Genomic DNA, 17669 nt, shown 5'->3' on the forward strand with positions numbered 1-17669 from the left:
TCTTCGGTAATTTATAAAGCTGAAAGTTACCTCCTCGCATACTCGAAAGCAATTAATGTGGTCCCTCCGGAGGTTGAATGGACTGTGCCACAGGAATTGGTAGACACCAAAATTTCTCCATCCCCGTACGATCCCAAACTCGGAAGGAAGAAAGTCAAACGCACTAAGGGCGTTGGTGAGACATTCAAGTCCAAAAAAAGGAATAGGTGTTCAATATGCAAGAAATCCGGACACAAAAGAACCACGTGTAGAATGAGCATCAAATCATAAATAGGCTTTTTTTAGCTTTAGTTGTAAAGCTACTGCTTTGGGGGATGAATGTGCATTTCTGTAGATTTTAACGTTCAGTTATTATCGACCTAAAGTTTTGTCTACGATAGACTATCTATAGTCTGCGGTATATATAATATATGGTCTATAAAATATTATGTATTGATTATATTATTGCTGATCTAACACGTTATATTGGTCATTTTCTCGGCTTATCTCTCCAATCGATGCAATGAATCATTATTTCCCTTGTTTCCCGTTCCCATTTATTAAAAAGCTGCACAAAACATCTCTTCACGAGGAAAAACAGCCGGTATACGCATACAAAACGTTTTCTCTTGTCAGACACGTCGAGATACCATTGGGTGGATATATGAATGGACGCAATCTATAGGTCTATAAGTACAGGTCCTCTTTCTACGCAACCCTTCAGTTTTTCCTAAACCAAAAATATAAGAAATCGTCTTTTCTTCTTCTTCTTCACCCAAATAAAAAAAATGCCTCCAAGAAGGATACCCCTGCGCCATATCAGAAGTGTTCCTCCGAGGCACTACGACCTCCTCCTCCTAAGGAATGATTTGGACCGGCTTTTCTACAGGCTGGGTCAAGACCGCATCTACCTGGAGCGGGAGCTCCGTCGAATTGCTCGTTTCTTGAGGGAAATTCTGGAAAGGCTTAGAATGGAAGGCCCTGACTACATCACCCCCCCCCCCACACCACCACACACACAATCCCATAATTTAGTTTAAATGATTTATTTTAGTATATGTTTTTAATTTTTTTTAATTTGTTCATTGCTGAAGAAGCTTTCTTTGTAGGATCTTGTTAGAAGAAAGCTTATTCTATTTTCCCCTTTTTGATGTAAATTTTATTATGTAATGCAATGAACAATTTTAATACAACTATGTTTCAATTTCTTTTAACATTGTGTGTTTGTCATCTTTATTCTGATCCCTTGTTTGAAAACTCGAATCAAATATGTCTGCCTTTTCAAGTTACAATATTGTGGCTTGACTAATTTCCTGAAGACTAAAATCTAATGTTTAGATTTTATACAAAGTATTTCGTCGACTGTACATATTAGTCGATCGTAGACTACATAAATCAATGGATCGTTGGGTAAATTAAAACAAATAATAATAGATTTTTAAAAAATAATTTAATTTTAAAAGATTTAAACAGATTATCATATGTTATGTGGCTGGTGGAAGAAAATAATTAAATTAAAAATGATTTAAATAGATAATCACACGTTTTGGAAATTATGAAAGACAATTATTAAATTAAAAAAAAATTAAATAAATAATAGTAACATGTATTTTGAGCTGGTGGAAGAAAATAATTAAATATAATATGATTTAAATGGATAATCACATGTTTTGTGGCTGGTGGAAGAAAATAATTTAATTAAAAAGGATTTAAATAGATGATGTTGGACTGGTGGTGACACATAATAGACCGTCGTATATCATGCACTATGTCCTCCATCTATCAGTCTGGTATATCGTAGTCCATCGATCAGTTTGGTATATCGTAGACTTTCACGTTTATTATCGCATCAACTGATATCATTATTATGCGTAGATCATGGTGATCTATGTACACAGTTATAGATCATCACTTGGATGTAGTTAAAAAATGATTAAATAAATTATAAATAAATATGGTGTGGATTTCTACACATGTTAAGGAGTGTAAACAAGTCACATAATCATATTAGAGCTTAGACAAATTAGGGAGGGTGAATTAAGAAGTGTGTGGATGGGTAGTGGTTGAATGCTCAATATCGTAAGAGTAATGATTCTCAAAGCACAAGTATGTATTGAGGATGACAAATGTTTTACAACTATCAATTGCACACACTCTTTTGATTTAGGGTTGGTGATGAAAGAACTATGTGGAATGTGTAGGCATCAAATACAATACAATTCCTATATACATACTTATGCTTTGTTTAAACATTACTCTTACGATATTGAGCATTCAACCACTACCCATCCACACACTTCTTAATTCACCCTCCCTAATTTGTCTAAGCTCTAATATGATTATGTGACTTGTTTACACTCCTTCACATGTGTAGAAATCCACACCATATTTATTTATAATTTATTTAATCATTTTTTAACTGCATCCAAGTGATGTTCTATAACCTTGTACATAGATCATCGTGGTTACGCCTAATCATGATATCAGTCGATGCGATAATAAACATGTAAGTCTACGATAGACTATACTGATCGATGGATGACATAGTTCATGATCTACGACGGTCTATTAAGTGTCATCACCAGTCCAAGATTATCTATTTAAATCATTTTTAATGTAATTGTTTTCTTGTACCTGCCCCAAAACATGTGATTATCCATTTAAATCATATTATATTTAATTATTTTCTTCCACCAGCCCCAAAACATATTACTATTATCTATTTAATTTTTTTTTTAATTTAATTATTCATTTTTTTAACCACCTCCACGTGATGGTCTATAGATGTGTACATAGATTACGGTAGTCTACGCATAATCAGGATATCAGTCGATGCACTAATAAAGGTGTAAGTCTATGGTAAACAATACAAATCGATGGCTGACATAGGTCATGATCTACGACAGTCTATTTAGTGTCACCACCAGTTCAAAAAAGAAAAATTACTTTTCCAATGATAAAAAACGGCTACTTTTGTAAGCCATCAGTGTGAACACTTTGTTTTTACTTCATATATAAGGTGTACATCCCTCCTTATTTTATTTCATCAACTTTATTTTGTTTTTAAAAATTCTACAATGTCGCAAGCATCTCAATCATCCAATTCTAAAAATACTCTAATTTTTCATTGTGGGAATGCGGCTATCTTGAGGACGTCACGCATGGATTCAAATCCAGGTCGCAAATTTTATAGTTGTGCAATTGCAAAGGTGAGGTGTGCATGTTTTTTTTAAAAAAGTTAAATTAATGGTTATGTAATTATTTTTTTTCCTAAGATAATGGCGCATGCTCGTTTTTCAAATGGCTTGATGAGCTATCACCTCCATCCAGTCCATCAACGTTTATTCCGGGACTCGAGATATCAAATTTTCAAGGCTTGACAAAATTTAATCTACTACAAGGGCTCCAACAATGCGAAGAAAATAAAGATTTTCTCATGACTTTGTTCAAAGAAGCCGAAGAACAGAGGGATCACTTTAAACTATTGCTACATGACACCCAAATAGAGAGGGATCAACTAAAACAAAAATTGATTTTGGCCGAAGAAAGAGAGAATGTCCTAAAAATGATGTTATGTGCTATAATGCTAGTATTCGTTCTTTGGAAAAGTGTAACATGGATGTAGTGATATTGAATAAATAATAATAGTTCTACTTTTGTATAATGTTAAATACTATTTTTGATAGAACTACAGTCAATTAAACAACACGTCAACTTAAATTCGACCAGCAGGGTAATGATAGACTATGCATACGGTATATGGAATATTAAGTATGAATTCTATGATATCAAGCATACAATGTACCAACTATGACCACACCCTGCATATTCAAATTTCATGCCACAAATCAGTTTGATAGAAACAGATTCAGCTCAGAATCATAACAAGTTTCATAAAATAAAAGAATAATTGTCATATCCTACCACCAGATCCTTCAAACTTCATATTTGTGAAATAAAAAAAAATTGTCATCTGCTAACAACTCATCATTTAACAACAAATTAAACATCTTAGCATTTAAATGTCTCTTTTCCTAAGTTCCTCATCAACACAAGTGTTACTGTTTATTTCATCAACAATGTCCATGACCATATCTGTTTGGACAGCTTCAACTTCTTTTTTCTCAACAATTGCAGTTGCTTCTTCATTCTCACCTTCTTCTCCTTCTTTTTCAGCATGTGCATCAGCTGTTGCTTCTTCAGTTTTCTTTTCTTCCACACCTTCTTTTCTTACTTCACCTGCAGCAGCTGTTTCTTCCTCAGCTTTTTCTTTTCGTTCACCTGCTGCTTCTTGCTCAACTTCTTCTTTGTCAGCTTTGTCAGCTTCTTCTTCAACAATTTTTCCTTTTTTTGCGCCTCCTTGTTCATCTATTGCCGCTTCTTCTTCTTCTGCTACTGTTGTTACTTTTCCACCTTCTTCTTGGCTCTTATCTTCTTCACCATCCTTCTTTTCTACTTTTTTTTCCTCTTCTGCCACAACAGTGGCCAACTCATCCATTTTGCTCTTTTTTTATCCTTCTTCATTCCTCTCCATTCATGCACATGCACTATTTCATAATATTACAAAGTGTTACTGATATTTAAAGCTGAATATTTATTAACAACATCAATTAATGAATGAAGTTACTCCCTCATGTTGTCGCTTATCATTTTCCTTTTTTTTTTCATTCTTTTATCTTTGATATAGGCAGCAATATCCAACACCGCTTCCTCGAACGCAACCACATGCTTATGAAGATCCCTGGAGGATGAGGTTTCCACTACATCTTTGGAGGTGCTCGAAGAATCATCATCACCAATGCGTACTCCAACGGAGTTACCACCCAAATCCCCGTCATCATCACTGTCCTCATTTGAAGTGAGGACAGTCACCCCTTCTAACTCTTTCTTCAAGCCATCGAGGACGTTATTCTTTACCTCGTCCGTATATGGCTCAAACGTAATCATGTAATCCATCTTCATCTCATGAACAGTAGGGATGATGTACGGGTGCACGTTCTACTAAATATCAATTAACAATGACATAACATTCGATAAAATGGTACTATTATTGCATTATAGAAAATAAGTTCATACCTTTTACTTTATACTTGAATGGGTCACCTTCGATTATCTTTTCGCTTTTTGAAGTGTGCCATCTGAGGATGCGGGGGATGGGTGAGGGTTCATCCATTGATTTTCCAGCAAATTCTCCAAGATAAGGAAAGACCTCATAGATCCAAATCTGTAAGCAGTACAACAGTGAAAAAATAACTATGAGTCTATGACATAGTATAAATAAAATGATAATCTACGATAAACTCACTAAAGGGTTTATGGTAGATACCATGAATGCCCAGGGAAATCCGAATAGAGCATAGGATGCCTTCTGCTTCTCATCAAATACTTTCTTCTGCTTCTTCAGGTCACTTTTCTTCTTCAGATAGTCTATGGTCAATTGAAATGTCTCTTTCCTCCACGGATACTTCTCGAAGAAACTCAAAGAGTCGACCATTCAAATCGGTTTTGTGTCAACAACCTTCGTCGAATCTTTCGCAAGCAACATGGTGTGCAAGAACCACAGTAGACAACATTTGAACTTTTGGTCCTCGTTTAGCTTATTCCCTCTGATCAGGTGTAACAAGTTGGCCGCTGTGATGTTTTTGTTTTTTGTCACCTTAAAACAAAAATTGTCCCCCTTTGCTAACACCTTCTTCATTTTTGATTCACGAGGGTATGATGAGCAGTTCAGCCCCGTGATCAAACAAAAATCTTTCAAGCCAAAATAGTTAGGCTTGTTGTTAACGTAAAACCACATCTCATGACGCTTCTTATCGTTCTTAATGCGTCGCAACAGCAAATAATGGACCAACTACCCATTGAACTTGAGATGTTCCGGCAGGTTTCTCAGGTGTCCAAAATAGGACAGCTTGAATCTTTTCTTCAATTCTTGGTCGACAAGAATTTCCTTAAATTCTCGATAAGCAGCCATTTTTGATCTAATCAATATCTTTGCCGGGAAAGATCCGACCTCGTCAATTATCATTCAAAGGTCATACTACTCCATGAAAATGCACCTTGAAAGATATGGCACGGACAACGAATCATTGTCCCCATCATCACTATTACTCCCACTTCCCTCGCACTCTTCACTGTCACCACTGACACTCCGCTTGGCAACATCTTCACTAGAATCGACGTAGTCGCTTATCTTCTTTAACTTCGAACCTGATTCGGACACCGACTCTTCAATTTTCTTTTTTTTGACAATTTTTCAAATGCCATAACTCTTCTTTTGCTACTACTACCAGCGGTATCATTTTTCTGTTTAGGAATAACATTTTTTCTACTCATTTTCAACACAGTCTACACCTAAAGAACAAATCTCCCATTTTCAGTTCATAGACCACAAGTCTATCAACAGAAATAACTTAATGATCAAACGAAACCCCCCTCCCCCAAAAAAATAAAAATTAACAAACACTCCACCATTAAACAATTCACTACACAAACATACAATAATTGAACCAGAATCGAACATGCAAAATATCAAAACAGAACAATTGCTACAAATCAAACTAGTGCACCTAATCAAACTAATTAGCTATTAATATTTCAATTTTCACTATTTTAGCAATCATGTTTTAAAAGAATTTCATACGTCTGAAAATTGAAATATATCTAGGGCATTCTCATTTCATAGACCAAGGGTCTACGAATAGACCGCGGGTCTACGGACAGAAACAGGACGTTGTTCAAATCAAAATACCAAAATAACTCTTCAAACAACAATTATACCACCATTCGATACTTCGTTGCTTAAAAAAACACGATTAAATCAAAACACCAAATTCGAAAAAAAAAATCCTCCATCACTACCAATCGATTAGCAAAAAGAAAAACCATTTAAATGGATCTAGAAATGATCGAAACTCGATTTTAACTAACCTTGAGAAGCAACAACCCCCCTTAGCAGTTGCAGACGAAGAACGTACGAAAATGATATTTTTGGGAAAAGTTGTTTGAAAGCGAGAGTTGGGAATTGAAGAGGAGAGAGAGGATTTTTTTTTTTTTGGATATTGGAATAAGTGGAGGGGGTTAGGTGTATTATATTAAATTTGTAAAGTTGTATAAATGATGAATTGGTCCATTGACCCATGTGTGGGCCCCACTTTTTCTACTTTCTTACACCCTAAACCTAATAAATAAATCAAAAAGAAATTAAGTGGGTATTTGACTAAAAAAGTTTTGCAAAAGTTCTTCTTTGCCAATTATTCCCTAGATACTGGTAGAATCACTGCACATCTAGTTCTTTGAACCAAGCTCCTGCTGTGGAGCTTCTTGAGATTGTTGATTGTTTTATGGACTTCCATGAGATAGGTGAGTTATCAAATTTGATCAGATACAAAGAATTGACCTTCTGGTACTAAGACCTGATCCCCAATCAACATCATAATAGGCTCTCAAAGTAGTTGCATCCTGTGCAGCTAGAAGAATATCAAAACCAGGTGTCTGCTTTATGTACTTCACCACTCCTAGGGCCATTCTGACCATGTGATATCAAATCATGATATGAGAAGTTGAAGTTTTGTTTAGACATGTTATGCCTGCTTTATGTTCTTCACCACTCTTAGGGTCCAGTCTGACCATGTGAGATCAAATCATGATATGAGAAGTTGAAGTTTTGTTTAGACATGTAATTTGAGATTTTAAGTTGTATTTATCTCGTATAAACAAAAAAAAATCTTAAAAGTTGTGAAAAAATATAAAATTTAAATTGCCCCAATTCTTTATACAATCTTACCAAATAAGCAAAAGTTCATAACGAAAGTATAATACACTATCATAAAACTATTTAAAAAATACAATATTTATTGATTAAATGATAAATTTGGTGAATATATAATAAATGATAAAGTAGAAGTTGATTTGAAATAATAATAATAATTTTTAAAAACGTGTGACCATGAGAATTTAAAAAATTAGAGTTGAATTTATGCTTGGTAATATCTTTTTGGAGAGGTTATGTAAATGATACAACACAAGAATTAGCAAAAATCCAAAAAATATTATCTGAATTCTGCTCTGATACCTCCTAAAAGCAAAATGGACACGCATATAAGTAAATAGTATGTTTGAATCGTGTGACTTCAGGTAACACCTAGTTTATTGCAACACTTACTTTGGAGGTTTGAGAAACTTTTATTATTTGTACTCCCTTCGTTTTGCAATAAATGAATTGTTGGGTATTTATTGATGTTCCAAAATAAGTGAATCGTTGAATATTTTTCCAGCTTTGCCCTTACGATTTGACACCCAAGGAGTTAAATTTTGAAAATAGTACTACTGCCGCCTATAGCATTACCAAGGTCAGCTTTTTCTTTTTTTCTGGGTAAAAAAGACTTCAACACTTTGAAGTAGTAGTTGAAAAGTCTACTACCTGATACAACTACTCCCATTGTAGCATTAAATATGAAGCTGTCTCGAACTCCCTTCATTAATTGCATTAAATATAAAGTTGCCTAGTACGTCCTTCATTAATTGAACTATAACTCTTCTATATAATCTCATTTTTCATTCTGATTCTTATTCATCGATTTCAAAGAAAAAAATTGAGAGTTACAGAAAAAATTTGGAGTATGAATTTTAATTTTGGAGACTCGATTGAAATAGTTTACGATACTATTATAAATGAAGATTCGGTTGAAATAATTCAAGATACGATTATGGAAGACTCGGTTGAAAAAAGTTCAAGACACTATCGTTGAACAGTCCATTGAAAAAGTTGAAGACTCAATTGAAATGGTTCGAGACACCAATATTGAAGATGAAACAAGGATTATGTTAAAAATTTATCTTCCCAAATTTTATTAGACTAATTATTCTCCTCATGTTCTTGTAGTATTTTGCATTAAAAATTTCTATTGCATTATTCGATTGTGTATTTGTACAAAATGGTCTCTTAAATTTACTTCTTGAAATATTTAACCCTTTCAACACGATCAGTTCTTCAAAAAAATAATAATATTCTATTATAAATTTTCTCCATTTTTTTACAAGTCATATATATAACCAATTAATAGAAAAATACAAAAAAATTATGTATAAATAAAGACAAGTCAATTGTTGGATTTTCAAATTGCAAGTTGGCGGTTTTGTTTCTTGTAACTCCAACACAAAATATGCTTGATTTAAGATGACTTAATTTGCTCACAAGAAAATTTAAAAGCAGCTAATTAAATATAGTTAATTAAGCAAATACTTGTAAATTACCTAATTAAACCATCATTCAAATAGCAGAACAACCAACAAAAGAACTTAAAATTTCAGAAATAAAATTTAACCTAAATAATCGAGAGTTTTTTGTACTAATTCTAGATCACATTTCAGTTGTATTGGCAGCTGACCGTTCTTTGCTAAATTATCTTTACTAAGATGTTGAATCTTGTAATCATGTGAACCTTTTACTTTCATTATCTCCATCATACATGACTGCAGCGTTAGAAAAACATAATTGTACTTCTCTGTTGAAAAATCTTCATATGATTTTATGACAGTCGCAACAAGATCATCAATACTTTTAAAAGTTTTCTTGTGTTGTAGAGACTGAATAGATCTGAAAAATTCAAGGTCTAAGACATTCAAATCTAGAGAATTGGGTGGTTGACACATCAAGCGAATATCGAATCCATCTTGTGCCGTTACTCCACAAAATTCCTCGTTATTAGGTTGAATGTGAGTTCTTGCATTATCTTGTTGTATGAATATCGTAGAATTTAAATCTTCTCTAGGCCATTTAGCCTTGATAGCAGGAAGTACTTCATTAATCAAGAATGATCGTGAAATTTCTTTGATTACCGAAGTTATTGCTTTTGTTTTCATAGTGCCCGCAGGTCTATTTGCACTAGCTCTTTTAGCTCGTTCTTGTGTAACAAAAGTAAACAATCCAATTTTACCGGAGAATATTTCTACTCCTTGTGCATCAAATCTAGGACGAGCTATAACAACTAAAAACATAACTTTATCGATGAAATTTTTGCTCTTGACAATGCAGATTGGATCTTCTTCATCAGGCAGTAAATAATAGATTTTATTTTTTTGGGTCATATAAAATCACTTCTCGTCGATATGAACTGTATTGAACATGTTGGTAAAAATTGGATCATGTGGTATGCTATCACGATCAAGCGTAGATATGCAAAATTGCAACCGACTTATTTTATTTTTCTCTTTCAAACAGGGCTTTATGGCATTATAATGTCTTCGTATATGTCCCGACTTTAAACCCCTAAACAAAGTGGTCGTACTCATATTCATGGAAGAAGATAATGATCGTAGAGTTGTCCGCTTCCGTAAAGAAATTGCACAAAAACGATTATGATCCATCTCAATTTTTTTCGACCACAATTGTTCACTTTTCTTCCATATACACCATTAGAAGCACATTCACCATAATTTGATAGTCTCCAAATGTGTTGAATTGTTTGAATGGAAGTCGAAAAATGTGATGCCACTATTTTCGTAATTCCTTTTTTTAGTTTACCATCAACACACTTTTGTTGCAACATTTCATATATTGCAACACGTGTTTCATTGCTCAAATTTTTTTTCGTCTGTTGTGATTGTGATAAATCTGCAATTGAATCTACTTATTAAACAAAAAAATTACATATAAATTTCATTTTTTTTTCAAAGGAATGCACATAACGAACAATTATTTACCACAATTTAGGTTTGAATCTTTCGTCGGTTCTTGCAATGTTCCATCAAATTGTGTATCATCATCTTCATTGGGATTCAAATTCAAATCGGGAATTGAATATTCATCGGCATTGTGATTTACTTCAACGTTGAGGTCAAAACACTTATGTGTGTTATGCTTAAATGAAATATTTAGATCTAATGATATTAAAGTCATGTTAAAAAACATATTGAAGGTAAATCTTTTTATAGACTGAATATAGAGGGAAATGAAAATTCTTAAGTTATTTTACCCCCAAATTTTTTTTTAGGAGTATCAACACCTAAAATTATAAAAATTAGAATGGACAAAAATTTTTGCCACCATAAGCTAAACATGTGTAGAGGAAAAGCATGCATGCAATGAAGTGATGCCAAAATGGAAAAGGATAAAAATGAAAATTTATGTTAAATTTATGTCTTTGATGCTTTTTTCTTAATTTATGTGTCAAAATCCAACAATTCATTTATTTCGAAACGGTAGGAGTATAATCTAAATATTAACAATTTCATGCATGTGCCAATTTATTTGTTTACTCTGAGATTAATGTTGTTTTTTCAAATAAAACGTGCTAGACTTTCACGAGACATTAATTAGTGTTTGCTATCTATTAACTACTTGTTTGACGCAAATTTTATTTTATTTTTTATTTTTTTTGTATTTTCTCTCAGAAAGAAAAGATTTTTCAAAACTTTCTTTAAGAATATGCAAAACTATAATTATTTGTACAATTCGAATATCATCAAATTTATATACACATCAGTTATTTGTTTATTCAGAGATCCATATTAATTTTTTCGAACAAAACTTTTTTAGACTTCCGCTGGTTATTAATGCTTGCTATATTTCAACTACTTGTTTTTCACACTTATTTTCCTTATATCTTTTCTCAAGAAGAAAAGAACACCCATAAATTATTTTGGATGTATGTGGAACTATATTTGATTGTACAATTCAAATATCAGTAATTTTATATAGGAAAAATACATAAAGTAGCATACTTAAGTATTAAATTACAAAAAATAGCAACACTTTAATCAAATTATATTTTGTAGCATATGTATTTGTATGTATTTGTATTTTTGTAGCAACAGTTTGCAAAAATACAAAATACAAAATACATATCGATCATAAGGGCAGTAAAAATCATATATATTTGTATTTTTGTAGCAACAGTTTGCAAAAATACAAAATATAACTTACTATATTATGTAATAATGAAACAGTTGTTATGTAACTCATAATTAAGGGGATAAGTATGTTATTTCTGAATATTGCCCTTTTGTATATGTGTTAATTTATTAAGTGAAAAGGACACAGACTGATCATTTTGAAAAGAAATAGCCAGCAATTTTAAAAGTTGGACAATTGGAGCTAGTCGGTCCAATTTAATTCTAGTGTTTAGCCATTTGGCCTATCGGTCGCATGCAGTCTCTATACCCAATTGATACACTTTTATACTACATTGACACACTTTGATATCGCATTGATACACTTTTATACTAGATTAATACACTTTTATACCACGTCGATATAATATATATACCACATAAATACACCTTTTACAGAGGAAATCCAAAGAAGGAAAATAGAGGATGACTTGTAGAAAGTGAATGTATGTATAGAAGAGGAAAATAGCTTTGGAATTGCAGAGATCGTGCAATGTACGAAGAAGAAGAGAGAGAAAGTGACAGAGAGAGCGAGGGGATTTTGGGTTTTGCCAAAAAAAATAAAAATAGAGAGATTTTGTTCTGGATTGAAGATTCAAATAAGTTTTAGTATTACTAATTCAGTAAAGTGTATTTCACTACTACCGTATAAATGGTTATGATGGTGGCTATTTAATAGGTTTTTAAATTTAAGTGCTAATTTTGTGAAATTATTTTAATTTTGGGTGCTATTTTTGTCCTCTCCCCTATTATTAATTTGCTTATTGAGAGATCAATCCTAACCTTTTAAATTAAAATGTGTTAAAGACATTCGCGAGACATTAATATATACTATTTTTCAACTACTTGTTTGTTTCACATATTTTCTTTTTATCTTCTCTAAGAAAGAAAAGAACACCCTAAATTTACTTTGAGGGTCTGTGAAACTATATTCATTTGTATAATTCGAATATCAATAATTTAATACACGCATCAATTTATTTGATTATTGAAGGATCATTATAAATTTTCTCAAATAAAATGTGTTACGCATTCACGGACATTAATACTTGCTATTTTTCAATTACTTGTTCATCACACTTATTTCCTTTATCTTCTATCAGAAATTTAGCAATTTCAATTGAGCAGTTAAAAAATTATTTAATATTAGAAAATTTGTTCTTCTTCTATTGTTTTGAAAAACTCTACCCACATGAGCTATATTTTGAGATTGAATTAGGCTCAATATTTATTTCCTGAACAGAGAACACCCTAAACTCACTTTGGGGGTATGCGAACTATATTTTTTCGTATGTTTCAAATATCGATAAATGTATACACGCATCAATTATATGATAAATACTATGATACACATTAAACTTTCACGTGATATAGTTAATATGTTCTCCCTTTCACCTACCTATTTTGTCATCGCACTTATTTACCCTTTTATATTCTTTTTGAAAGAAAAGAAAAGGAGAGGAAAGGCGTAAGAAGAAAAAAGAATAGGTCCTTCATGTTAGATTCTATTTTCCTTAAAAGAAACTTGTGTCACTACCTTGTATATCTAACCATCTTTGTGTCATTTCAGTGCATTTTAAGGGTATGCGGAAATATATTTTTTTTGTTTTTTTTTTAAATATTGATAAATTTATAAACGCATCAATTATCTTCTTATTCAAAAATAGATACTATGACACCTTTTAAACTTTCACGTGATATAATTAATATTTTCTACCTTTCACCTATGTATTTTGTCGTTGTGCTTATTTACCCTTTTATATTCTTTTAGAAGAAACAAAAAGAAAAGAAAAGAAGAGGAAAGGTGTAAGAAGAAAAAGAATAGGTCCTTCATGTTAGATTCTATTTTCCTCCCCAAAGAAATTTATGTCACTACCATACATTTAACCATCTTCGTCCCAACTCAGTGCACTTAAAGGATCATTGGTTGTTGGGTAGATTTTTTTTTTTAATTTTTCGAAAAAGGTTTTTTAAGTTTCTTGACATATTTGAGTTGTTATCATATTTGAGCCCATTTTTTTTTCTTTAAAAAAAACCTAAATAGGAAGCATTTTCTCTTTTAACAGTCTTAAATAAAGCAAATCTGATTAATTACGACTTCAAAATGAATATAAAATAACTTCATAAAAAAAAGACCACTTTTCATGGTTGTGCATATTATATAATGTTAAGAGTGATTTAAGTAAAAGGTTTTCAACTTTTCATCTTCTCCTCATACTATCTTTTAGTATTCATTATGGGTTACCTAGTTAAAATTAAGAAGTATCATTAAAATATAAGAAGGTTAACTACTTTTCGAGCCTTCACTGCCCCGTTTTGTTAGTTTCCTTATTTCATTCGTCCGCGGGGCTTTAAAAAGAGTGAAGGGAGACAGCTATCAAAGGGGTGTTGTTTCAGTTGTATGTCACGAGGTCTCTATGGACAAGGGGACGAGTGAATCATTGCCTTTGATTTCTTCGAATACGTATGAATTCTTAAAACTATATGTGCCCTGTTTTGCTACTTCCTTCTTTTGTTTGTCCATGAGGCTGTAAAAAGAGGGAAAGGGGGTGACTATCTTGCACAAGTCATTTCGGTTGTATGCCACGAGGTCTCTATGGACAAGGGGATGAGTGAATCGTCACTTTGATTCCGTGAGTATGTTATCATTGTAGATACAATCTCAACTATACACAACTTGATCAGTCAAGTCGAAAGCAAAAACTTACTCTTCTTTGCACAGAAATGAAAGCAATCAACCACATTCGTATAATTCACTTACATCATCTACGACATAGCCAGACACTCTTAACTCACCTGACAAAAACTCAAGCATTGCGTAAATCTGCTCTGCATGTATATGTGATCTATCTCCGGCTACAAACTCGTTAAGGACACCATCAATCTCAATGGAACTAATTCCCGGTCTCTTTTGAATCCCGAGTCCCTTCATTTTCTTCCTCACAGTACTAGCTCCACGCCAACTTCCCACTGCAGCATATATGTTAGAAAGCAACACGTGATTTGAATCTCCTTCCGGATCTAATTCATAGATATAATGCATTAGCCTTTCAGCTAGTCTTACATCACTAAGATTTCGACAAGCTGCTAATATAGACCCCAATATAACTTTGTTTGGCTTCACAGGCATATTCTTAATAACACCTAATGCATCTTCCACTCTTCCAGCACGACTGTAAAGATCGACTATACACCCATAGTGTTCAATCCTAGGTGTAATCCTATAAACTCTCTTCATTTCTTTGAAATACTTCAACCCTTTCTCGACTAAACCAGCATGACTACATGCCGTGAGAACTCCTGTAAAGGTCACCGCATCCGGTTGAAAACCTTCATTCAGCATCAAATCAAAATACTGTAGGGCATCCACCGTGTGCCCATTGACTGCTAAGCCTACAATGATCGAATTCCACGAAATCAAGCTTCTATCTTTCATCCTATCAAACACCTGACACGCCAATTCTACGCATCCACACCTACAATATACGTCTATTAACGAGTTATTAACACGAACATTATCCTTAAATCTGCTTCCGAAGATAAACCTGTGTAACCATAGGCTTATACCAAGAGTCCCCAAATTAGCACAAGCCGAAAGCACTGAGATCATTGTTACATAATCAGGCTCCACACCATGTAACTGCATTTCTCTAAACCACATTAAACCTTCTTCAAAATGCCCATTCTTGACAAATCCACCAATCAAAGCCGTCCACGAAACAACATCTCTTTCAGGCATTTCATTGAACATCTTAACCGCATTCTTGAAATCGCCATTTCTCATGTAACCATCAACCATGGTGTTCCAAGTCACCTTATTCTTAACACCCATACGATCAAAACTCAATTTAGCAAACCCCATAAGTCCAAACTTCGCATACATGTCGATAACAGCAGTACCCACCTTCACATTCCGAGTATCCAACCCGAGTTTTCGAGCATACCCGTGAAGAGCAGAACCTAAAGACATCGCTTCCGCAGGAAAATGTGCGCAGCCGGAGATCAGAGTAACCAAAGTAACATGATTAGGCTCAACACCGGAAATTCTCATGCGGGTGAACTCGGAAACCGCCTTGATTAACCGGCCGTTTTTGCAGTGACTGGCAATTAAAGAGGTCCATGAAGCTGTAGAGTCGAGATTACTGTTGGGGTTCTTAAGGCTGCGGAGGGTGTTGGCAGCGGCGGGGAGTGGTGGAGACGGCCAAGGCTGATAGTCGGAGGCAGTGACTGTAAAGGCGGGAAGGGCCATTGCCATATTTTCAAATAACAGTTGAAGATATATATAGAAGTTTCAATTTGTGAAAGGTAGTTTTTTTTTTTTGGAGGGGGGGGGGGGGGGGGGGGGGGGAGGTAATATATGTATATAATAACAAGATTATTGTAACGGCCCAACACACTGGTGATATTGTCTGATTTGAGCCTAGATCCTCAGGTTTTTAAAACGTGTCACTAGAGTGAAAGACGATTCTAAGTTGGTGTGTTACATACACCCACTCATATAGACTTAGCATCTTCGCTGAGGTCTGTCTGTCGAATGAGATTTGCCTTGACAGAAGATTGAGGTTCGCTTTGACTTATCGAAATTTATCTAAAGTTAGTTTGCACTCTGGCTTACATCAACAAGACTAACACAGGAATGGTTCTGATACTATCTATAACGGTCCAACCCACTAGTGATATTATCCGCGCTGAGCCTAGACCCACACAACTTTAAAATGCTTCACTAGACTATAAAAATTACAAAAACAACTATATTATTTTGTATATTAAAATATCGACAAATTTATACACATGCCATTTATTTTATTAATTTGAGGTAGATACTATTTTTAAAAATGTTACACGAGTTACGCTTTTCACATGACACTAGTTAGTATTTTCTACGAAAAAAAAAGAATGGATTCTTCATGATAGATTCTATTTTTCTTTGAAAAAGTCTCGATGTCACTACCTTGCATCTAATCGTCTTCATGTTATCTCTTTTTCTTTCGAGTGTCTTATCCATAATCAACTCACTGAAAGAATCACTAGCTGGTCGGAACGATTTTTTTTTTGTGTGATAAAAGGTTTCTCATGATGGTACTTGCAAGTTGCAAAATTGAAAGTTGAGAGATAGTAAAAGATATTTTTTAAACTGAAATCCTCTCTCAAATTCTATCTCACCTAATTTTGTTACCTTTTATAATAGTATTAAATTCTCATTAGTTTGATCTTTTATAGTTTCATAGAGTTATTCATAACATTGAATTTTACCAATAGAATCGAGCGCTTTCTATCATTGATTTCACTTTTGAAAGTTAAGTGTTTAATTTAGTAAGTACGATTTAAGAAAAAAATTGAAACATAGCAAAGGAACGCGACAAAGCTCTTACCCTTTTTTTCCTTCCAAATCTGTTCAAACCTATATTTTCATGAAAAATTAAGTTGGTGACACATGAAGGACGGGGATATTCATACCTGAGGTAATGAACTCCTTCTCTTTGTTTGAGTAAGATCATTCTCTTTTGGATCGTTATATGCTACAACTTTAGGGTTTAATTAATTTACATGTTAGATATGCAAAGATCAATTATAATATGAAAATTATTTATTTCAGTGAATAATAAAGAATAAATTGATATACAATATCTTTAACTTTGAGTAAAGCAATTTTGACTCACTAATTCAATCAAGTTTAATATCTAGGTGAGTAAAAAATAAGTAGGATAAAAAACCTTGTAGTGACTCATTCTGTAATTTTTTTATGTTTGTAAATAATTTAATTAGTTGTCAGTTCAAATATATAATATCTGAATTTATTT

At 33.2% G+C, this 17669-nt stretch overlaps 1 protein-coding gene across 1 annotated transcript; it reads right to left on the reverse strand.

Moving 5' to 3' along the window:
• Window positions 1–14561: 14561 nt before the first annotated feature.
• LOC107846867 (pentatricopeptide repeat-containing protein At1g05750, chloroplastic) lies at window positions 14562–16183 on the reverse strand. Its single transcript, XM_016691137.2, has one exon. It carries the CDS (start codon window positions 16121–16123, stop codon window positions 14603–14605), a length of 1521 nt encoding a protein of 506 aa, XP_016546623.1. The 5' UTR covers window positions 16124–16183; the 3' UTR covers window positions 14562–14602.
• Between the last annotated feature and the right edge of the window lie 1486 nt (window positions 16184–17669).

The sequence above is a fragment of the Capsicum annuum genome, chromosome 11, assembly GCF_002878395.1.
Source record: "Capsicum annuum cultivar UCD-10X-F1 chromosome 11, UCD10Xv1.1, whole genome shotgun sequence".
Lineage (NCBI taxonomy): Eukaryota > Viridiplantae > Streptophyta > Magnoliopsida > Solanales > Solanaceae > Capsicum > Capsicum annuum.